This window comes from Gymnoscopelus braueri (genome assembly GCF_963280865.1).
Source record: "Gymnoscopelus braueri genome assembly, chromosome: 2".
NCBI lineage: Eukaryota > Metazoa > Chordata > Actinopteri > Myctophiformes > Myctophidae > Gymnoscopelus > Gymnoscopelus braueri.
Genome location: NC_137604.1, coordinates 37,954,793 through 37,979,048, shown reverse-complemented (window position 1 = coordinate 37,979,048; position 24,256 = coordinate 37,954,793). Strand labels below are relative to the sequence as shown.

At 40.4% G+C, this 24,256-nt stretch overlaps 2 protein-coding genes across 3 annotated transcripts; both read left to right on the top strand.

Annotated features, from left to right (window-relative positions):
- The first annotated feature begins 1,691 nt into the window (after positions 1-1,691).
- On the top strand, positions 1,692-11,128 carry cenpk (centromere protein K). Of its 2 annotated transcripts, none has more exons than XM_080453064.1 (10): positions 1,692-1,877; positions 3,633-3,764; positions 4,236-4,280; positions 4,963-5,026; positions 6,538-6,584; positions 9,216-9,298; positions 9,421-9,519; positions 9,738-9,849; positions 10,454-10,486; positions 10,788-11,128. In XM_080453064.1, exons 1-10 carry the CDS (start codon positions 1,875-1,877, stop codon positions 10,947-10,949), a joined length of 780 nt encoding a protein of 259 aa, XP_080309190.1. In that variant the 5' UTR covers positions 1,692-1,874; the 3' UTR covers positions 10,950-11,128. The 2 variants fall into 2 exon arrangements, with proteins under 2 accessions (XP_080309190.1, XP_080309191.1); XM_080453065.1 differs by having other exon boundaries at positions 1,692-1,881; positions 3,637-3,764.
- A 2,095-nt stretch (positions 11,129-13,223) lies between these two features.
- Positions 13,224-24,122, top strand: LOC308076701 (stromal membrane-associated protein 1-like). Its single transcript, XM_080417132.1, has 10 exons — positions 13,224-13,515; positions 15,084-15,217; positions 16,163-16,248; positions 16,527-16,602; positions 17,141-17,209; positions 17,637-17,712; positions 18,100-18,227; positions 18,866-19,064; positions 21,818-22,149; positions 23,298-24,122. Exons 1-10 carry the CDS (start codon positions 13,398-13,400, stop codon positions 23,448-23,450), a joined length of 1,371 nt encoding a protein of 456 aa, XP_080273258.1. The 5' UTR covers positions 13,224-13,397; the 3' UTR covers positions 23,451-24,122.
- The last annotated feature ends 134 nt before the right edge of the window (positions 24,123-24,256 follow it).

The window sequence follows — 24,256 nt, the reverse complement described above, 5'->3', positions numbered from 1 at the left end:
GGCCAATGTGAAAAATTTGGGGCAGAGGTTCTGCTGTGGCATCCAGGGAGTGTGTGTGCACAGTTTCACTGTGAGCAAGCAAACGGTGCCGGAGATTAGCTGTCCACAGACAGAATGACGGACACACGGACGGACACACACACACATGGACGGACGGACGGACAGGGGGCAAAACATACTCTCTCGCCATGCCTTTTGGCCTGGCGGAGACAATCAAGGAGATGTGGCTGAAATCATGGAGACTCCTGCAGGATCCAGGAGGGTTGTGCTTATGTGTGTTGATTAACATATTTGTATAGCCTAATATTAGATGAGAATAGCTGCTGATAGGCTGCTACTTTTAAATTCTATACCATTTTAAAGCCTTACTTATGCAGCAGTTACACAGACCTGGCAGTATAAGATAATTTGCTATAGATTTGGAACGCATTGCAGACTGGACAGGTTTAGAACAGGGTCTGGTCCCAAGTTCATTCTCATGATGTGAGTTATATAGCCTGTAGGTCCCATGCAGTTCACACATTTTGCACATGCATAGGCCTATTGTTTTGACATTTGCTTTTTCAACAGCCTATTTCATCTCTGTTGTGGGCCTATTTTGCCGACTTTCTCCAAGACGATCAAGTTGTTTAATTTATGAATGTTTAATAAACCACCAAATCACTTTTGACAACATGGACTGTCCAGACAGTCCATGTTGTCAGTCCAGATAATTGGCTATAGCCTAATTGTCCACATTATTGACTACTTAAAAAATGAACTCTTGCTGGCTGGATTTGAACGCACGTTCCCAGATTACAACAAGTGAACTCAGTCTCTGTCAGGTGGTGCATGAATTGTGTGGTCATTTTTGAAGGTGGTCAGTGAGGAGAAGTGGTAAATGGAGACATCTGCTGGTAGTGACAAATAACAAACTATAGTAGAGAATGTGGTGTAGTCCAGCATAGTCACGTAGGTCGGTGGGTTGGAAATGTAAAACAATTCATTTCCATAACTACCAAAATTGCAATGAAATTGATGATGTATATTTTTGCTATATCGGTGGTTGGGTTGGTCTGTTATGTTTTTATTTGGTAAATCTCCTTTTTAATGCTGTAAACCATATTTTAAGAATGCTTTACATTCCTCTAAAAGCCCTTTCATATTGTCTAATAAGTTCCTGAGAGGCTATACCACTGCCAAGGACACTGGCACTGTAGACTGCTTTCAGTTGCTCTCAAGCGTCTTGTCCACCTAATTAATGTATTTGGCCGCGGACCCCCATCAGAAAATATTTTGTGCTAGGGTCCCCATACATGATTTTTGTTATTTAAAAAAAAAAATCTAATTTTTCTCTTTTTTTTCTCGAGATTGTTTAGAAAATAGCAGATCTACAAGCTTACGTTGTAATGCCATGCATTGTGAGCTTGTAGATCAGATCAGCTAATTTCAAATAGCCGAATTCCCGAATATATAGGGTTAATTTGTAAAACTGGTTTTGATGCTATATTAACTTAATAATGGAGACCTTCTGGAACCCCATCAAGGACCCCTGTCCCTGGGGGTCCCCGGACCCCACTTTAATTCAGAACCACTGTGTTACTAAACATGTTTGCGCATGCTGCGCAGTCGCGCGCAGTGTTGGGGTTCTACAACACATTTCGCACCGTCCCTTGAAGCGCGTAACCTGACGTCATCAATGTTGGTGTTGTTGGGCGGTAGTTACGGTTTTGAAAATGAATCGTTGTGTGTGTCCGCTGCGGTGAAACTCTGCCAGCTAAATATGTGAATAGTAATTCTGATGAATAACATCATGGCCAAAATCGTGTCAATGTAGCCTTTTTCACAGCAGCACTCAGCATTTACCAACTTAAGCCAATGTTTCAGTCTTCATCATGGTAAGTGAACAATGACCTTTTTTGTTTAGCTCTTAACGTAGCTTTAGTCTGACTGTGAACACCCAATACGAGTGTTCCAACATGGTTGTATTGTTTCATTCCTTCGGAATCCTTCCTGACTGCTATCTGCTGCTCGCGATCCGCACAGGTCGACATATTTGTAAACAACAACTCGTGTGCGAGGCTTCTAGGCTAAGTTAGTTAGCTAGCTAGCATCCACAACATACAGAGGGGAACATTAGCTAAACAATAGCCGTTCTACTAGCTGTGAGCTTGTACATCGGCTATGTTTTGTGAAGAGATGTGTTGTAGAAGACGGGGGGAAAAAGCGGTCCAAGAAAATACAGAGCCAATTGAATTCAAGTCTAGACTAGTGATTAAGTGGCTAATATCACAAGTCTAATATCGATCAAATACATCTATGATTAGTCTTGATCCAAGGCTAGAACTAGTCAGTAGTCAAGATCCCTCCTCTCTGATCTTCTCGATATTAGCATCATTTATGGTTAGCCTCACCTGATTCATGGGCTATTTGCTCCATACACCAAAGTTGTTGGTACATACATCCAGTGTTGTTTTACACCCTGGCTGCCTGTGACTCTGTGTTAGGAGTGCTTTGTTTGTCAAGCTATCCCTCCTCTACCTCTTTCTGGAGGTTTTCCTACCTCATCTTTCCTATATGAAGGTTTTTCTACTTCCTACTTCTTCTTATTAACTATCCATGCCAAACTTCTCTTTGTACGTTTTTGAGCTTCCTTGTTTATGTGCTGGCTGCTGCTCTCTATCCTACTACACTAACTGAAAACGGTTTGGTGTTCTAGTTTATTCCTCCACACACACTGACACTACACATGCAGTGAAACACTCTGTGTTATTTTTCGTTTTCACTCCGAGCTTAACATGTTTCTCGGAAGGGTCCACTTGGTTACATTTGTGCGCTCTTGTACGAGTTATAAATGCATAAATGAACCCTGAATATTTTACTATGTAGGTTTTTCAGTCATGTATAGTGGTTTGTCCACAGCTCTCAGTCTCATCTGATTTTCCTGGCTTGGATGGATGGGTGGATGGATGGATAGATAGATAGATAGATAGATAGATTTACCTGTGTTTGTGATTGATTGATTGATTGATTTACCTGTGTGTGCATAGTACTTATTACTGACTATGTCTGTCCCTTCCTCACTGTTATTGTGTAGATTATGTCAGCTTCATTGTCATATCAGCTGCATTGCTATAGTGATAATTAATATTTGATCAGTTTACCTTCATTTGTTTGATAATAATGCTCATTTGTTTAATGTTCATGCAAATTGTGTAACCTTATGTGGACTGTACACATGCTCTTTCTTTATTTTCTTTCATAGTTTTTCACACAGCTTCTATTAAAGATGTCAAGTTCAGCTCCTGTCTTGGCTGCTTTTTTTAGAGGAGTATTTAGCTAGCCGCATAGCCACGTATGTAAACGTGTGGTGAGGGCAGGAGCTATTTGACCTCAACTTTTCAACTTGGACTATTGGCTAGATATAACCCAAACAATAAGACCATACATCTGTCATCACGGACATACAAAAGCCAGCAGCCAAACACAGCACTCGAGTCAACCCCGCATTGTTGCCCCTTGTCTTCTTGTCAGCCTATTACAGTACTGAGATGTGAGAGATCCCTGTTCAACTTACCCAGTGTCTAATTAAATGTCTGTATTAGGTGATTTAAAATTGTGAGCAACACTGACTGCTGTTCTCATCTATTCAGGCAGAGGTGATGAATCCTGACCAGGCTGCGATGAATGTCGATCCCGTTTTGACCCCCTACACCAATCTCTCTGAGGCCGCACAGACAGAATTGCGGGACAACTGTGAAAAGCAGTTTGCAGAGCTTGAATTGGTAAATGGATGTCTGAAAGATGGCAATTTCTTCAAGGCATTTCTGCTTTCTATAACAATAGCGTGGACATACATATAGTATATATGTACTTACTTTCTAAATCACCTGACTGCTCAGTAAAATGCTTTTTTTATGCATATATAGGCTTAGGGTAAGTAGAATACTTGGTTTAGACTCTGCTCCCTCCTCCTCAGTAGGCTTCTTCCTGGAATCTGATAGATAATTGATTATTATTTATTGTGTGAAAAGTTGATATTTTGCTTGAGGGTGAAGATAGGTCATGGGGTCACCTAGTAGATTTCAACATATGTTCTGGAGCAAAGTGGTGGGCAGATGGTCTGTGTCAGACTGGCCAACATAGCCATCTATAGAGCCTACAATGCCTTGAATATAAGAAAAGCATTAAATATACACCATAATCTACCATAGGCACATATAATTAGTGATAATTGGTATGTTTTTATTTTTCAGCTCCAGGATGAAATTGTGTCGTTTGAAACGGAGAGCCTGCCTGAGGTGAGATCATGATAATCACTTAGGGTTGTGCTTTGCAGCAAAGCGCTGGTCAAGGCTTATAGGCACAACCTCGAAAAAAAAGATGTTGGTCGTCTACTATTTCTTCAAATATGAGATTCGGTTACGTTTAAATGTAGGTGGGGCTCATGTCCTTCTATAGGTGTGACTTTTGCACATGATGGGTTGACCACATCCTGCAACACCTGTTGCACACAATATGCAGGTGTGCAAATGACCATGTTTTTTAATTCATGATTCATATTTTTCCTTAGACAGTCAAAAACGTTTATGTATATATCTTTTTTTAAATTTTTTAATGTAATTGTTTCATGTGTTTTACGGCGTGGTTCTGTAGGAGGCTGTGTGTGTGTGTGTGTCTGCCAGTGTATTTATCTGGAGGTAATCGCGCAAACTTAGTACCTCCACAATTTTTTCAATGTACAGTATATTTACTTTAAAATTTATAATGGATGTCAATGGGGCTTGGATGGGATCAGACTGAAACCTTCCAAGCATGTTGAATCATTCTGTAGATACGTCATAGACGACGCGTGAAGCCATGCCGTAAACTCAAACTCTAGTACATGTCATACACAAACTATATGCATCTCAGGAAAAACAGAAGAAAATATATTTTTTTAAATGATCTACTAATATATGCTATTTTTGTTTTAATCTCCAGTCAGTGAACAGACTGATATCGACAGAAAGTGAATTGTCGATGTTTCTCAATTCAGCGCCAAAATGTAAGTACTGTGATTAAAGCCTTGTTTGTCCAAAACATACTTTTCAGGAAAATAAGGAACTGTATTCCAGTGGATGGTTTTCATTGGTTAATATTTATAAAACCCACAGACTGGGGTGGCTCACCTGGTAGAGCGCATACCATTAAGGCTCAGTCCTTGCACAGTCGGCCCGGGTTAGAATCCAACCTTGCTGCATGTCCTTCCCCATCTCTCTCCTTGTTTCCTGGGTTTCTGTGTCACTGTAACAGTAACTATCCTAATAAAGCATGAAAATGCCACAAAAAATTAAATCTTTAAAACCCACATACAGACTTAATCACCTTTTAACCTGGTGTCTATTTTGGGCAAAATTACAATCTAAATAACAGATCTAGAAGCTAACTTTGCACGACACTGTCATATGGCAAAGTATAAAATGGGGCATTATGAAAAAGAAATATGGAGATACATGATTTCTCCCCGACAACGTTGTGTATGTATTCACAGCAGGGGCCAACTTTGAATGTTGTTTTTACAAACCGCAAATGACAAATCCTACTCATTAGTCTTTATACAATTAATTGAAATAATAGCATACAGCTTGGTTTATCCTATATTACATTAGAGAAAAGTCCCGTCTTCCGTTATCATTCCCTCATTCACTTCCGTTATCATTTCCCGTCTCATTGTTTCGCACTAAACACAACAACAACATATCACATGTCACTAACAACACAAGCCACAACGTGCGCGATTAATTTACGGGTGGCGTAGGCTACTTTTCATTGCTCACCACACATTTGCCTCCTCGGAGTATAATTAATTGCGGCCAGCACAAACTGACCAAATTACGGGGACACCCTTTCGTTCCCTTTAGCGTGGGCACCGCCGAGCGAAACCTACCGGGGCTCAAAGACGTGTGAATTTTCCTCCGGACGGCGCATTTGCCTCCATTCCTCCAAAGTGGAAAAAAAGTACTCGGGGCACCTCTGACATGACACGAAGGAGCTGTGTGCGTGTGTGGGGGGAGATGGAAAGAGAGAGAGGGAGGGACAGAAACTTTGGAGAAACAAGCAACCAGGTCAGTGTTGCCAGATTGTGCGCCAAAAACGAGCAACCAGCTTCATGAAAAAACAAAAGCCAGCCGAAGGTCCGATGTTTCGCGAGGGTCCGAATGGGTCCGCAATGTTTTGCGGGGGTCCCAAGACTCCCAGGGGGTCCCCATGTATCTTTTTTTTTTTTTTTTTTTATCCCACGATTTTGTAACCCCAAAATAAGCGGGCCCTCACTAGAGCCCCGTGCGCGGCCAGGGGGCCGGCTCTAGTGGTCTACAAGTCATGGCAACACATTTAAACCAAATATTAAATGAACACTATTTTTTACAGTGAAGGCAGATGCAAAACTGTACATACAGTATTCTATGTAATGTATTGTCGCCAGAATGACCCATTAACAATGTACAGTCATTATCTGTCAATTAAATTATGGTTAAGACTACTTTTTGCTTTTACTCTATCTGCATGTTCAACCAGTGTCATCAAGAAATCCTGAAGTTTTACTCCAAGCTGGAAAAGAAGAGGTAAAGTAAAGCCACAATATCCTCACTTGTGCATGTTTATGGCTATTTCTATACCTGTGTGTAAAGTGTTAGATGGATGTACAGCATCTTGGCAAACTGTATTGATTTGCTTTCAATAGTATAGTGTTAAAGGATGAGGGCAGCATAATTAATCCCTGTGATGATCGCAATAATGAATTATGCTGACCCAAGCAGTACGGCTCAACAGTCAACATGTCTTTCTGTTGGCTTTATCTTAAGGGTGATTATTATACTTGGTTGCGTGCCAGTGTCAAACACTGAAAATATCAGATCTACAAGCTCACCTGTAGATCCACTATTTTCAGTGCAATACTGTACATGACACACAAACAAGTATAAATCTGGCATAACCCTAAAAGTCAAGCCCTAAAGTAATAATAAATATTAAATATTAAGATGGGGGGAAAAGTATTTGATTTTGGTCAAACTAGCACTAGAATATGAAAATGTTCAGAAGCATCTCCCACAAACCCTAATGGTATTTGTATGTAGAACAGAGGGAACATCATAATTTTACATATTGTGCTAATTGTTTAGTTAACAGAGCACTAGTGCTTTTTTCTTTCTATGATTTAAGGACATGAGCGGTGTTGGCTAGATCATGAATCATTATTATAATTGTACGTAGGAGAAAGTTATTTTTAGAATGCCGTCTTTCGTAGGCTATATTGACAATAATAACAAAAACATACATAATTTAAGATGTTATCCTCTGGAACCACATGCATCCCTGTTGTCCTTGGCTCAAATACTGCGAGAGACTTTTTTCTTTTCCACAGCATTGTGTTCTTCTGAAATCGGACGTCATAAAAGAAGTGTTTTTCCCATTCAAAATCCCATAGACTTTTAACATCACATCATATAAGAACTGTGTTCCAAAAATAAAAGATTTGCCTGGCGATTTTACCCGTATATGGGTATAAAGCATCAACTGAGGTGAAAAGGTAATCATTTATCCAAAGAGTAAGAAAATGAAGGGCCACCTACAAATTGACTACAATTCTCAGGCTTAAACATTCTCTCACAAGACCAAAACACCCATCCATTGACACTAAATACTCGCTAGATCATTTGCTATCGATGGGGGCACCAGGTACAAAAATTACAACTACTTCTGTCGGAAGACAGTAATGACAATTGCGCTGCCCATTTGTGCCGTATTGCGCCAGGTGGAAGTTAGGGCCCATGGTGTTACACCAAAATACTTAACATAAATCACCAAATGAACACCATTACACAACACTAAACATAAAGTCTCACAACATAATCCCCCAACGCATTCCCATATTCAAATAACGGCTTAAACAACAGTGTGCCCAAGTGCATCATGGGAAATCAACATAGAGATACATTTTTGCAACTTGGCAATATTTTAGGTTAATAACACATTATTCTGTGGTGTGACAAACTGGGTATGTTAGGGCTATCGGGAAGGAATTGCTTGGTATGGAAGATGGGAGGGGGTGTGGTGAGGGAGGTGAGACGTACCAGGTGATGTACCTTGTTTTATTTATTAACACAGTTCTTACATGATTTAAAAAACACATCTATGGGATTTTGAATGGGAAAAACACTTCTGTGATCTGGGCGTTATGCAGAAACCAAAATGTGGAAGAGCCAATCACCGTCTGTCAATCACAGGGCCCTGAGCACAGACGCTGATTGGCCTTTCCACTTTTTGGTTTCTGCAAAACGCCCACCCAGCGCTTGGGGCTGATAGCAAGCCCCAAAAGAATTATCAGCCAGCAGGCTAAGCCTGGGAGATGCACAAACTAAAAGGACTCGCGTCCAAACGAAAGCTCAAGTTTAAAATTACTTCAGTATCACCAAGTATTACAATACAAACTTCCAATAAATCTGTATACATAAATCTGTGCAAAGAAATAGAAAATGTGGTCTACAAAAATTATCTCTCCCAGCTCACCCTACCCCCACGGTCAAACCAGCCTCCAGGTGAGCAGGTGAGGACCATTACTTGTAACCGCTTGAGGCCACCCACAGAGACACTCCCACCACCAAAGTGCCAATGCGGTGCCTACATCTATCACATATCAATAATCCAATCCAGTGCACAAATACAAATATAAAACCCCATTTGGCTCCTACACACATGATAATGTGAATTCATGCGTCTGAGATGGTTTACCAATTACCAGGCAAAGAACTAGAAAAATGTGCTCCTTGGAGCACAGGTCTCCCACCAGGGCAGGTAACTTATTGTGGGCCAGCAACGTTTCACAGCAATCAGACACTGCGTTCATGATTTGAGCATTTTGTTCAAAACGGGCCAATCCTGCAAACTTTGGAAGCCAATCTTAGCCAATCAGGATGGAATATGAAAAATCGGACAGATCTGTCTTGATCACATGACTATAGAGATACTGTGTACCGATTTGCGTGATGTTTAGACAAAATCTGTAGGAGTGGAACATTTTTGACAGAGGTTCTGCTTCGGCTTCCAGGGAGGGTGTGCACAGATTCACGTCGATTGGGGCCAATGATGCACACACAGATGGACAGGGGGCGAAAACATTGTCTCGGCCACACCTTGGACAGTTGACTGCATTGTTTTATTTTACGTGACCCAGTCTTTCCCTCTGTTTGCCTCAGATGCAGAAGCAGTGCTCAGAGTTCGAGATGGTCCTTTCATGGAACAAAGCCAAGAGAGCGACTTTGTTAGAAACGTGTAAACGGTAACTTGTCAAATATCAGTTTATTTTATTTGTTTGCTATTAATGAAAACCCTCCAGTGTAGTAATTATAGTATTAATAGTAATGATGACAATAATAATAATACATTCTTTTGTTTTTCCAGTGAACAAAAGTCGCTGGAGGAGAAACATGAGGTGTATACTGCTGCTGGTGCTCATACTATTCAAATAAGAATGGAGAAAGAGTCTCGATCCTCAAAAAAGTAGGTCTTCTGGTCCCTTTTTTACACAGGTGTCTACTGTTTACCTCCTTGTTTTTAGCTAGCAATGCTATTAGGCCAGTTTTAAGGAACATTTCTGTATGCAAGCATGCATTTTTGATGTAGCTTTTTGTATCTCTCTCCCTTTTGTATTTGTGCATATGTGCCTGTGCATATGTGTGTGTGTGTACAAAAACTGTGCATGTGCATGTAATCCACAGACGCATGCTGAACCTCAATGACAAGATTAAGAAATTGAGCGAGCACCATGAGAAGCTGTTGGAGATAATTATGAACGTAGTGGAGGAACACTTCCCATTACCAGAGGATGAGGTGTGTTGAAAACACAGGATACAACTAACTGGCACACAAAAAGTGCACTGGAACTTGTCTAGGTGACATTGGTGCAGTGAATTGGACTGTACAGAACAATACAGTTAACAAAACCTATGTAATAAGTATATGGTGTATTATTCACAAAGTGCCAATATGTATAGAATATTGGCATGAAAATGTTTTATTTAATTTGCCTTCTTTTGAAAAATGCAATAACAATTAATTGACCAAAATCAAGACAGTATTCATCGTCATAATCGGGTTTATAGTTTTGTCCATGATATGTATTTGTCATACATTTGACAAATATGTAATGTTATAAAGTACCACTGTAGCCCATTCAACACAGAAACGTTTTGTAAGTTGTAATGTAATATTAATATGCAGCATAAAGAACATACTGACCTCATGTTCAGTACAGTGGGATAGTGTTGGGCAATATATACAGTACGTACGTATGCTATACGTTCAGCAAATTCACAAGAAAGTGAATGCAATATAAGGTCTACCAATTGAAAATGAACTTAGTTGTCTGTGTTTCCATTACCAATACTGTATGTGGCTAAATGGATCTCTTTCTGTTTTCCATATGGTTCCACAGCCAGATCTACTTGCACTCGCAACAATTTTGGAGGTAGGTTTTGATGTTCTACATTTCATAAGAGAAACGTACGAAGAATATTGGTGAATGAGACCCTATATACTTAGTTGACCAGAGTATCCCAGGGCTCTATACTTGGTCCACTCCTTTTCCCCCCGACACCAAATCAAAAAATAGCCTATCTACATGCTCACAACGTGTGGCGATGCACTGAGAGCTTGAAGATCTGCTATTTTCACTGAATGTATATTACAATAGCCTCAACTTAATACCTAAACCATGAATTTGAATTCTGACTTGACACATTTTCCCTCTCTTCACTACTCCTCCCCAGCGTTTGATGAACAAGGCTCTCCAGAGAACACATGACCCCTATGTGACAATTGATGAGAGCTTCTGGCCGGCATACATCGAGATACTGCTTCGATACGGCATCGCAGTTAGGCATCCAGAGGACAATTCCAAAATCAGACTGGAGTCCTTTTTAGTACAGTAGAGATTGACTGGAAACGGGGACAGAGTTGGGAAGTGAATCGAACCCGGGACTCATGGTATGCTTTGAGCCTTAACCACTCCGCCATCTGCGCCCTGTTTTTATTTTATTTTATTTTTTACAGGAATATTTTCTTAAAAGCTAGTTTTTTAATGGAATAAAGGAAAATTAACTGTACACTAGCTCATGCTCCACAAGTGATTTTGTTTTAGCTTACAAGCTCTTCCTCAGACAATGAAACACTCACTGAGCAAAGACAACACCTGACAGGTCACCTGACCCAGCAGGCACGCTACATCAATCGATGCACTGGTTATCACAGAAATATGGCAATAAGTGATCTTGTGACAGGCATAAATACAATGCACAATACAACCCCTATAAATATATATATATATATATATATATTATATATTATAAAAAATAAAATAAAAATCTGTCCACGGACGGACGGACAGGTGGCAAAACATAGTCTCAGCCACGCTTTTGGCCTGGCGGAGACAACTATAGCTATAGGCTAAATGAAATAAATAAGCTGTTAGATTTCACAAAGTAATGTCTTGGTATTTACACATTTCCAATATTTTCCAAGAATTTGCAGAGTCCGCAGCCGCAGCCCTGGACTAATCAGAGTCACTGTATTTGTTTGAAGAAAGATGGGATGGAGGAGTTAAAACTCCAGATTCTCAACAAAAGACAGTAGTGTTTAAGTGTCACTTTGGCCTCATGGGCATATGATGTTTTAAGGGGCAGAAGGCCAAACTGAGCTGGTCAGGCGGCCTCTGATCTTTTGATTGATTTGATTGATTGATTGAATACTTTATTAACAGTTTGTAGCCTATGTATAAAATAGGACTGAAGTGGTTAATGTATGTTTTATAATAGAATAATTTATATCTGCAAAGTAACTAAAGTTTTCAAATAATTGTAGTGGAGTAAAAGCACAATATTTGCCTCTGAGATCATGTAGTGGAGTAGAAGTGAAAGTATTGAAAATCGGAAATACTGTCTCCAGTAAAGTAAAACATACCTCAAATTGTACTTAAGTAAAGTATTTGAGTAAATGTACTTCGTTACTTTACACTACTGATAGAAACATCATTAGAATGCATTATATCATGCATTTCAATAAGGACATTATCAACAACAGAACATGTTGATACACATTTGATGCATGAAATAAGAAAAATAATTGATATCTGCATAAGTTTATAAACTGACGCGTCACATATAAGCGTCACATTCACTCGTCCAATCACAGGAGCCCGTCTCAGCTCAAGAATCAGAGTTGCCATGTCGGCTTATAAGCTTCTTTTTCTGTAAAGTTGTTTGTAAAAAATGGTAGTTGCGTTTTTTTGTGCTGGTTTCTTACGTGATTGATTGAATACTTTATTAGCAGTTTGCAAAAAAAAGCACAGGAAAGTACAGTTCAATACAAGGTCTGCTAAGAGGATTTTAAACCTAAGAAAGCCTATTGATTGATTGATGTACTTTATTTAGTAAGACATGAGAACATCAGTACATGGAAGTACAAAAAAATCACAATACAAGGTCTACTAAACTGGGAGACTCATTAAGCACTGAGCTTGTTTAAGATGAGATCCCCATGCACACAAATCATGATGACATATAAGAGACAGACAGATATACACAACTACTATACAGAATGTCATACAATCAGCTTACAGGTTACTGGTATGAAGAGTGGGGGGAAAAAATCTACAAGAGAAGAAAATAAATAGGGGGGGGGGGGGGTAGGTTAAGACTTAGACAGGGGCCATTTTCGAATTGCAGCCTCCTGAAGGTGTATCTTTAGGGCAGTTTTGAAAGTGAGTAGGGGTTTGCACTCCTTTACTCCATTACTACTATGGCTTGTTTCCATTGGGGTCCTTGGTACTCAATTCATCGAAACATATTAATGACAGACAAATATACAAATGACAGACAAATATACGTGTAGTTGCTTATTTAGGCTTGCTTCCAAATGTTGTAATTATTTATTTGGTACCCAAATATTTTCATAAATGTTTTAAGCCGCTCAGGGAGCATTTGTGTTGATAGAATGTTTCAAAAGATATTCCAAATATTCCACATTTTATTTCAAGAGTTTTGAAAAAAGCCGATCTACAAGCTCACAACGCGTCGTTATGTGACGCGTTGTGAGATTGTAGATCTGCTATTTAGTATTTTCAGATCGATTTATGTAGCGCTCATGTTGTTTTCCTAGACCTGCTTGCTTATTTCTGTCACAAAACATGGCAACACTGTCAAGAATTCCAGTGGGCGGAGAGAGGATTCCGGTTCCGGGTGTTTTTTCGTCCACCAGTTTCTCGGAAGGAATTCTTCTCGCCTCTCGATTATGATCTCAAATGAGAAAGTTGTTACGACTCACGAGTATTTCAAGTAGATAAACCCCCTTAAACTTAAGATTAACAAAATAAAGCCGCAACAATGACGACCCGCTCGGAGAGGGAGAAGGCCCTGAAACTCAACGAGCAGCACCAGGCCATCCTGTCCAAAATGCTGAGGGAGGACGACAACAAATACTGCGCCGACTGCGAGGCCAAAGGTACTGATATATAGGATAATTCACAACCGGTCACTTCTTGTTTCAAGTCAATTTGATAGTTTCTATTTCAACTGTTTAAGCTAAGCTAAAACGGGCTAACTCATTTAGGTAGATGGCAATGTTGCCATGTCCTCTTGTTATAAGCGGGCTTGTTCGTCCTGTAACGTTGCTTGTAAATATTGGTGGTTGCGTTTTTTTGGGCTTGTTTTTAATCTGTATGTATTTTGTATATTATATTTTAAAATAATGTCCCCAACCATTTGCATGTCAAGGACGCCCCAAATTAATGTATTTCTCCGCAGACCCCCCCCCCCCCCCATCTGAAAATATTCCCCTAATATATTTCAAATATTATTTCACTTTTTATTTTCAAGATATTTTTCTAAGTACCAGATCTATGCGTTGTGAGCTTGTAGATTGGCTATTTGCAAATAGCCAATGTACTGTATATAGGTTTAAAGTCCTCATGTAGCCTGTAGTCGCTTCTTTTGGGCTTGTTTTCATAGACCTGGCTGCTTACTTCTCTCTCAAAATCTGGCAACAGTGGTAGATGGCTCAGGAAAAGTCAGCTGACAACCTTCTTCCCCCTTTAGCTTCGCATAAGTAGCTAGGTGGCTAACTTTGACTAAAGCTCTAGCAATATCTACACACAGACGGGGCGTTTTCTAACCCACGCCCTGATCTAAATGTCTGTGGTCTGGTTATACATATGTAGATAAAGATGTATAATATACACATCTTAAAGCACACTAACATACAACCCTAGCCTTGGATCAAGAAGACTATCATAGATGTATTTTAAAGTAAAAGTCAGACTCGATAAAATACATCTATGATAGTCTTGATCCGAGGCTAATATAACCTTAACGGATCTATTAACTGCATATCATTGGTGAGGAATGCAGCTTTTTACCTTGGCAGGTGTGACACTGACAGTCAGTGCAAGCTCATGCATGTTTACTTGCAACCACCATCCTCCTAGCCTGGTAAACCCTCCCTCCGGAAATCTCATTTCTATTTGAATCAAATAGAAATGAGATTTCCGGAGGGAGGGTTTACCAGGCTACCATCCTCCACCACTCCCTCTCTTCTCTACCTTATTCTCACCTCCCTTCCTTACACTCCCCTGTACTGTCCATCCCTACTCAGATCCAATTATTTTAAAGATCATGTTGTGTAAGGCAATGCTTTTTTTTTTAAAATAGAACAGTGGAAAGAGACATGGAACAGAATTAAATGTAGATGGTGGACAAGTGCTGATTTGAACTCAGGACTATGGGGAGCGTAGCCCCTTTCGGAACCCTGTATCCACAAGTTTCCTAGGGCATTGTGGGCATCACTTCATGTCGATTTGATCACTGAAACCTGATCAAATTGACAGGAAGTGATGCCCACAATGCCCTAGGAAACTGGATACCTTTTTTGTATTTGGGATGACTGTATTGGTCATCCCAAATCCCAAAAAAGGTATACAGCGTTCCGAAAGGGGCAAGAGTAGACTATGGGATCAGCACACTTGAGCAACACACACCATGGAGCATAATGAAGTGATCTTGTCCTATTTCCAGGTCCAAGATGGGCGTCTTGGAATCTTGGTGTGTTCGTCTGTATCCGGTGTGCCGGCATTCACAGGAATTTGGGGGTGCACATATCCCGAGTCAAGTCAGTCAACCTGGACCAATGGACCGCAGAACAAATTCAGGTGGGACTGCTACCTGACCCACGTACTTGTTTTATTCACATAAGATGTTAATTGGTATAGGGCTGCCCCCAAATATTCATTTTTTTTTTGCATGCTTGTTTGACGGGCTGCTATTCAAACATAATTTCAATATTTGGATGCTTCATTTTGTATATTTTAATCATTGCACAGTGCATGCTTTCAATATGCTCCCATGTTGATCTGTTTTATAGGGAATCTATTTAGGCACGGCATTGGCCAGTTTACAGTAGGCTTGTCTTTAAATGAACATACTGTAGCAATCTTTATAATCTTCACCAAATAATATCTAAATTACTTCACAAGAACAACTAACTAAGATATTCACTGAAAAATATATTTTATGGATAGACTTCTTCTGGTTAAAACAAGAAGTATTTTGTTAAAAGGTTAAAGCACTGTATTCTGGTAGTAATCATTGCTATAGAGGAGTTTGTTCAGTAACAGGGGTCTGTCTCCCTGTCTCTCCAGCTCTTTAATGAACAGAAAATACATTTTCAGGTGTGCTCATTTATTTGTGTCATCACTTCCAATTTCACTTATTTAATCTGAATCCTGGTTGAGTTCTCTATCCTGAATGGATAAAATTGGTATCCTGACCTGAAAATGCATTTTCTGTTTAATAAAGAGCTGGAGAGACATGGAGATTCCTGTTACTGAACAAACACTCTATAGCAATGAGTACTATCAGAATATAGAGCTATTGAACTTTGAGCTATTGAACTTTGATTATTTTAATCAAAAAAAATCTTTAATTAATCCACTGAGCTGTGTTTGCAATAAGAGTTTGTCAGATAAAATATGCCTGATTAGGATGCTTTTAAAGTTTTTGTTTGTGATATTATCACGGTTTATAATTGATACACTAAATTGTCTTATAAACGGTCTTTCCTCTACGTAACCTTACTCTCTGTCCCTGTTCTACAGAGTATACAGGACATGGGGAACACCAGGGCCAGGCAGCTTTACGAGGCCAACCTTCCAGAGAGCTTTCGCAGGCCTCAGACAGACCAGTATCCTTCACTGTGGGGTTCTCAAATGAAAAAGTTTGAGAACTACTGGTTTAGCAGGCATTTGTAGAATCGGCCTCAGGTCGTAATGGGCATACATGACACTAATGTCATCTTACTGACTTTCTCTCTTCTCTGGCTCCTACTCACTTTCTCTTCTTTTATTCACTCTTTCTTTTCTACCACATTCTCTCAGTTTCCTTCTCACATTTATTCAGTACTTATTCTGTTTGTTTTTGCCACTAAGCTGCCTGTTTGTTTTCCTCAACTCTGAGCCTCAGAGCTGTGGAGTTCTTAATCAGGGATAAATATGAGAAGAAGAAATACTACAGCAAGAATGTGACCAATGGAGGCAGTGTATGTATAGATGGTTTCAACAGTGTTCTTAGAAGACGGGTAAAAACCCATGTAACATCCTGCCTGTGAGCTGTTTATATCAGTTTAAAGCCGTAATCCATAACTTTCACGACCTACTTGGGATTTAAACCCGGGTCCCCCTTGCGAATGCCACATTTTCTACTGTTGAGCTATAAAGGAGAGCTTGTCTGGGAAGGTGCAGGTGAATATTTCCCTTTGAATTTCATTCAATATACCTCCTCCTAATCAACCAGTAGTGGTCCTACTTGACCAAATAAACGTTTACTCCCTAAAATGACGTGTTATTCCCCCAAAAAGTATGGATTGCAGCAAATTTAAAACCAATTTTTAAATGATAAAAAGTCTTGAGGTTACGAACAGGATGTTAACCAAAGTAGGACGGTGCGGCAGTGTTACTGTTTATGTCTTTGGTCGGTTGAGAAATTCAGCAATGAATGCCGATGTAAGGGACTTTGTTGAATACCACTTTTTCTAGTGTGGTTTAGCCAACGGTTGACTTGATTTTCTGTGTGTCTAGCCAAAAGAGAAGGAGAGCAAGACAGAGAAGGAGGTAGACAGGGGAACCAAGCTGTCATCTTATTCCAAGGTATGCAGACCAGCAAGTCACACAAACCAGATGCATCCACTTCTGTCTAAATTCCTGTATGATATCTTTAATTTGCTTCAGGAGTAAGCTTTGTAATACAGGATACAGTGAAATGTGTGGATGTGTCTACACAATGTTGCTGTATAATAGTTGTCTTTGGTCCGTAATGACTTTGTTTAATATTATTGGCTAACTACTGTACATGCCATTTGATAGATGCTTTAATTCATTTAATCAAGTGTTTTAATGCTAAAGCTGTATATATATATACTTTTTCACCAGTGTAAACGGCTTTAACTCAGTAATTGTCCTAATTAAGTATGGTGTTATTACTATACTCTAGTCACTAACCTCCACACCACTTCTATCATTTTCTTTGTTAAAAAAACCTTTTGTTTATATTATTTGTGTGTTGGGGTTTGTGTAGAGTGAAGAGCCCCGGACAGTCCCTAAAATCAGTCCTGTGAAGAGTTCAGAACCGGCAGTCAACCTCCTAGGCCTCGGTGAGTCTCCTCTTGCTGTGTTTTCCACACTGCGGAAGTTGTGGAAAGTGATACCTGTGTTGTAATAATATACTTTTTAATCATCTCCATTTCTTTCTTCAATGAGGGTGGATAATCCACTCCCTTTTTTTGTATTTATTTATATTGAGATGGATAGTTCAGAAAGCTGAGAAGGAAAATTTCACCATGCCATCGATGAGCCTGTAAACTGGTTTCTAAATTAATCATCAAATTGTTACCTGACCCTTGGTATGGTACAATTCAAGAAAGAGCCAGTGAGTGACTAGAGTAAAAACAAGGATAGACTGCAGATACATTGTGTTCTTGTTATGTAAGCTAATGTGGCCCACCTGTAAAACCAGTTTATTCTCCTCCTTTTTGTTGCAGACGCACCGGCAGCCGTATCGACTAACAACAGCAGTAGCACAAGTCAGAACAACAACGACCTGGATATATTTGGTCCCATGGTGTCCAATCCCCTCCCAGTTTCATCATCCACTGCTCAGTTTTCTCAGGTAAAAAAAAAACCCCACAGAAAGTCTATTCAAAACGCATGAACTGAATCATGATTTGAAGACGGTCGAGTCCACTCTCAAGCCAACACAATGCTACCGGATTTATCTTGGTGTTGAACAATAGAAGGATAGGGAATAGGGAAGTTTAGATTTCAAGAATTGAGAGGTTTACAGAACAATACAAGGAATAGGGAAGTTTAGCTTTCAAGTATTGAAAGGTTTAATACATTTCCTATAAAGGAAGTTGGTTTGAGTTTGCAGACATGGTTTACAGTACCTCATAACGAATCGCAATGTGTACTGACTATTTTAAAACTGGCCTGAAAACCCTCTGTCTACAGATAGGCATTTCTTGGTGCACTGCTAAAAAGCTGTCCTCTATTGTATTAGTATTTCACTTATGCTTTTATTTGAATTTTGTATCTTTTTTTTGGCAGTGTTAGGTGAAATTGGTGACCTGCCAAAATATGTGACCATCTTGTGGACTTCACATAGCCATTTAGTCATAAGATAAATGTGTTCATGCCAACGTAAATAACGACCACACATGCTTCATGTGTGCTATATGCAGAAATATAAATCTTGAATTGCATCTTAAAAACCTGTTTTCCATTAATTTACTCATTTCCACTCTGTAGGCTAGCACCACTGATCCTGCCAGCACCCCAACACAAGCTCCAGCAGGTGGCCCCAGTACCGTCTCTGGCCAAGCAGAGCTGGACCTGTTCAGTGAAAGTAGCAACAGTAAGGCAGAGGACACAACCAAGAAACCTCTGTCCAAGGACTCCATCCTGTCCTTATATGGAACAAGCAGTGTGCCCCAACAGACACCCACAGGTGAGCATTCAAAAAGCTCAACCAGACGAAGAGTTTTCCCTTAACCACTTGAACCCTAGCATCCCTATTCAGATTTAAACGTTTGGCTTAAAAAGCCGATCTACAAGCTCGCTTGAGCTTTTTTGGTGAAGAGATTTGGAGAGCTTTGGAAAAAAGTGGACCTACTAGACCCCTTGTACTTGTAGGTGATCTAGGTACTGTAAGTAGGTTTATTTTGAATTACAAAACAACATTTTGTCCTCTTACTGGAGTGCTATCTAGCCATCCAGATAGTTTGTGTAATTGTCTCCGCCAGGCCGAAAGGCATGGCGAGAGAGTATGTTTTACCCTCCGTCCGTCCGTCCGTCCGTCCGTCCGTCCGTCCGTCCGTGTGTCCTGTCTGTGTGTTAGCAGCTAATCTCCGGCACCGTTGGCCCGGTCGCTGCGAAACTGTGCACACCCACTCCCTGGATGCCAATTCAGAACCTCTGCCCCACAATTTTCACATGGGCCTGTCATAGCGCCACCAGGAGGCCGATTTGTGCAAAACCCATTTTTCCCATTACACCTACAGATTTTATCCAAACATCATGCAAATCGGTACACAGTATCTCTATAGTCATGTGATCAACCCGGATCTGTCCGATTTCCCATATTGCATCCTCATTGGCTAATGTTGGCTTCCAAAGTTTGCAGGATTGGTCCGTTTTGAACAAACTGCCTCCAATCATGAACGCAGCTTGCCATTTCCATAAAATTGCACACGCACATTCCCACTAGGCCGAGGAAGAAATGCCACTTGAAAATTTTCAAATCAGTCTCATGGTGGCGCTATAACTGGCCGATTTGCATTTTTAACTATAACTGCACCGATCTGCGTGAAACTTTGGAAAAACATCTGCACTGCATTTTTGTCTCCGCCAGGCCGAAAGGCATGGCGAGAGAGTATGTTTTGCCCCCTGTCCGTCCGTCCGTGTGTGTGTGTGTGTGTGTGTCCGTCCGTGTGTCCGTCATTCTGTCATTTTGTGTACAGCTAATCTCCGGCACCGTTGGCTTGATCGCAACGAAACTGTGCACACACACTCCCTGGATGCCAGAGCAGAACCTCTGCCCCAAATTTTTCAAATTAGCCTTTTATAGCGCCACCAGGAGGCCGCTTTTTGCAAAACACATTTCTTGACAGTACTCCTACAGATTTTATCCAAACATCACGCAAATCAGTACACAGTATCTCTATAGTCATGTGATCAACACAGATCTGTCCAATTTTCCATATTTCATCCTGATTGGCTAAGGTTGGCTTCCAAAGTTTGCAGGATTGCTCCGTTTTCAACAAAATGCCTCAAATCATGAACGCAGCTTGCGATTTCCGTGAGATTTCACACGCACATTCCCACTAGGCCGAGGAAGAAATGCCACTTGAAAATGTTCAAATCAGCCTCATGGTGGCGCTATAAATGGACGATTTATGTTTTTAACTATAACTGCACCGATCTGCATGAAACTTTGCACGCACACTCCCTAGAGGCCAAGGAAAAACAACTGACCTGCATTTTTCACATATGCCTTTCATAGCGCCACCAGGAGGCCGACTTATGTAAAACACATTCTTTGATATTAAGCCTTCAGAATTTATCCAAATTTCACGCACATCGGTACACTTGATCTCTATAGTCATGTGATCACGATGATGTGATCACGATGGATCTTTTAAAATTTTCATATTCCATCCTGATTGGCTAACATTGACATCTAAAGTTTGCAGGAGTGGCCCGTTTTGAACAAAATGCCACAAATCATGAATGCAGCGTCCGATTGCGACACTTTGCACGCACATTCGCACTACATTGAAGAACAAATGCCACCCTTTTAACATTGCCCTATTATAGCGCCACCATGAGGCCAATTTTGCAACACTTTTCTTTTTTATATTACTCCTACAAATTCAAACATCATGCAAATCAGTACACATATAGTCAAGTGATCAAGATGGTTCCATCCAATTTTTCATATTCCATCCTGATTGGCTAATTCCAAACATTGCTGCCCCACAATAACCTACCTGACCTGGCGGAGACCTGTGCTCCGAGGAGCACTTTTTCTAGTTTCACATCTGCTTTTTACAGCGCCACCAGGAGGCCGACTTATGAGATTATTCCTTCAGATTCTGTCCAAAAATTGGTACACTGCATCTCCATAGTCATGTGATTCTGATGGATCTGTCCGATATTTCATATTCCATCCTATTTGGCTTACAGTGGCTTCCAAAGTTTGCAGGATTGGTCAGTTTTGAACAAAATACCTCAAAACATGAACGCAGTGTGCAATCTCCGTGAACTTTTGCATGCAGATTCCCACTAGGCCGAGGAAGAAATGCCCCCCTTTTCACATTCACATTGGCCTGTTATAGCGCCACCAGCAGGTCTAATTTAGCAAAACACATTTTTGGAACAAAATGCCTCAAATCATGAATGCAGTGTCCGATTGAAAGGCCTAAGAAGAAATGCCAGCCTTTTCACATTGGCCTATTATAGCGCCACCAGGAGGCCACAATAACCTACCTGACCTGGCGGAGACCTGTGCTCCGAGGAGCACTTTTTCTAGTTTGCTGATGTTTCGCCATGTTCCCATTTAAAAGCATTGACAGAATCCGCCCGCATAGGCAGAGTTAAAGTTTGGTGTGACTGCACCCTTAAACTTATTTTCTCTTGTTGCAAACTTTTCTTTGTAAACTAACCGTATTTCTTTCATATCTCTTCTCTTACCTCCTGCAGCTGGTATGTTCATGGGTCCATCGCAGATGCAGTTTCCTGTCCAGGCTACAGCTGGTTACCAGGCTTACCCTGGTATGGGCACAGCCCCACCAACCACAGTCATGGGTGCCATGATGGCTCAGAGTGGGGCAGCCATGATGCCACCAAACATGATGGTCGGTATGACGATGCCCAATGGCTTCATGGGTAATGCGCCCGCTGCAGCAGGAGTGATGGGCATGGCACCCAGGATGATGGGACCACATGGAGGGCCAATGCCCACCGGCATGCTGCCTGCCCAGGGCATGTACGCAATCCAGCCTGGGCAACAGGCACAGTGGAGCATGGGGCAGGTAAGGTGTTGCAGTTATAGTACTATACTTAACTAAATGGGTTGGGGTTTTTGGTGAAGTATCTGACAGCTGTAGTTGTGTAAGCTGTGGGGAAGAAGTTGTCAAGGCATTTCTTGTCTCTTTTGGTGACATGAAAGCAGTAGGCCTATGTTTGTTAGTGGCTCTAGTTGTAACAAGAATGTTGCATTTAATCTCCAGATTATTGGTAATTTGGTAGGCTGAGATCTCCTTTTGTCTGGTATCACAAGACTAATCATCTAAAAGCATGATGAGTCACAAAAATGAACTACTGATGATGTAAAAAAAAAAAAGAGAGAAAAGGAGAGCGATGGCAGAATATAAAAAGACAAACAAAATAAATGGTTACTTATAATAACATTTAAGCCACTGCAACTGATGGTGGACCACTACAATTGACAATCGGAGCAACTCTCATATCAAAGCTGTGTCCGCTTGTGCTTGCCTCTGTGACTAGATGACTGAGTGAAAGGAGATACTTTTTCAACTTGACTCTGAAAGCCTGGCTAATAAAATAAGATACTATAAACCTTTATTGATTCCCGCTTGGCTAATAAAATAAGATAAGATAAACCTTTATTAATTCCCAGGAGGAAATTCAGGTGTCAAAGCAGCAACAGCAGTGAGAATGAAACACAGGAGAGGTACTGGTAAAAGTCAAGAAGAACCAAAACCAAGATAAATAAGAATATAAATACTAAGCTGCTGGCCCTAGATATGTGTATCTAATCAGTGCTTGTGTGGTCTCTATAAATACATCTAAATGTACAGTGAATATATGAACGTACTATCTATCTATCGCTATACGTCCATCGCCACTGAATATTGCTATATGTACAGTCCATCAACACAGAGTATATGAATGAATAAATTATGGCTTGGCAATATATCGATATATCATCGTCTGTGATTTTGGATATCTTAATATATGACATAAGTCTTGTCTTTTCCTGGTTTTAGGCTGCATTACAGTAAAGTGTAAACTTTCCTTTGCATTTGTAAAATATCGAATTCCTTCCATACATTTTACCGCTGTAGTTATGGCAGTACATTGAGTTATGCTGGTGTTAATGTAGTTTTCTTTCTATATCTGTCACCCTTCCCCTCCACATCATTTCCTCTTTTGTCAGATCAACCCTTGTCAGATCAACCAGCAGATGTCAGGGATGAGTCTGAATGGAGCAGGGGGTCAGATGGCCTTTGGTCAGCCTGCCTCGGCCATGGGAGGCTGGGCCGCTGCTGCAGCCTCTGGTCAGACCCTCAGCACCCAGCTATGGAAATGAGCCTTCCAGGGGTCGGAGGTCATTGCTAGGGCAGCATAAAGAGTAGGGAAGCAACACCAAATCTGGCGCATCTCTGCACCCTGCTATGAACTGATGTATGCACTGCCTGTTTCCAAATATGACCGCCCCTCAGAACATGCAACTTGTATCTCTCTTCCCCTCTCTCTCTCTTTCTCTCTCTCTTTCTATTGTGTGAGTGAATTGGGAGTCATTCAGCATTGCAGGCTCGGCATTTTATGCCTGCTGTATGTTTTTTGGATCATAACATTTATTTTCCTTTTTTGGAAAAAGAAGATATAAGAAAATACAGTCCCGATAAAAACACATTGACAACATATCGGAGAAAAAAAATGCTGCAGGACCAGTTACACAAGCTTTTATTGTATCACTGTATCATTCTGAGATAATAAGAAAATTAAAAGAATAGTATTTAATGGGAGAAGACGTGTCTGTCAATACGCCTCCCGTATGTACAGCGCTGTATAACCTCTTTTAAAGTACCTGTGGTTCCCCTATAAAAAATAAAGTATGATAATCCAATTATGTTGCTCTGAGGAGTTTTCTATAATTGATCTCTAGGCTTGCAGAATGTCCAATTCTTATGTCTTATAAAGGAAATAAGTGAGTTTAATCAATGCAATAAATAAAAAGGTGGCTGTGTTATTTTATTCACTTTAGGAATTCATGGTTTCTTTATTCGTAGCCTTAAACTTGTGTCTGTTCAATTTGTAGTTCTGTTTCCATCAGTGGTTCTAATCCCTGCTGCTTTGGGATCTCAATACTATTTTTTTATCTAGCCTACCTGC

Excerpts from the sequence above, each read along its gene's own strand:
- cenpk (XM_080453064.1), top strand. Across the intron at positions 3,765-4,235 it reads AGTTTGCAGAGCTTGAATTG|CTCCAGGATGAAATTGTGTC; the intron begins GTAAATGGATGT and ends TTTATTTTTCAG. Across the intron at positions 4,281-4,962 it reads AAACGGAGAGCCTGCCTGAG|TCAGTGAACAGACTGATATC; the intron begins GTGAGATCATGA and ends TTTAATCTCCAG.
- LOC308076701 (XM_080417132.1), top strand. The coding sequence starts at position 13,398 with ATGACGACCCGCTCGGAGAGGGAGAAGGCCCTGAAACTCAACGAGCAG. Across the intron at positions 13,516-15,083 it reads CGCCGACTGCGAGGCCAAAG|GTCCAAGATGGGCGTCTTGG; the intron begins GTACTGATATAT and ends TCCTATTTCCAG. Across the intron at positions 22,150-23,297 it reads CACAGTGGAGCATGGGGCAG|ATCAACCCTTGTCAGATCAA; the intron begins GTAAGGTGTTGC and ends CTCTTTTGTCAG.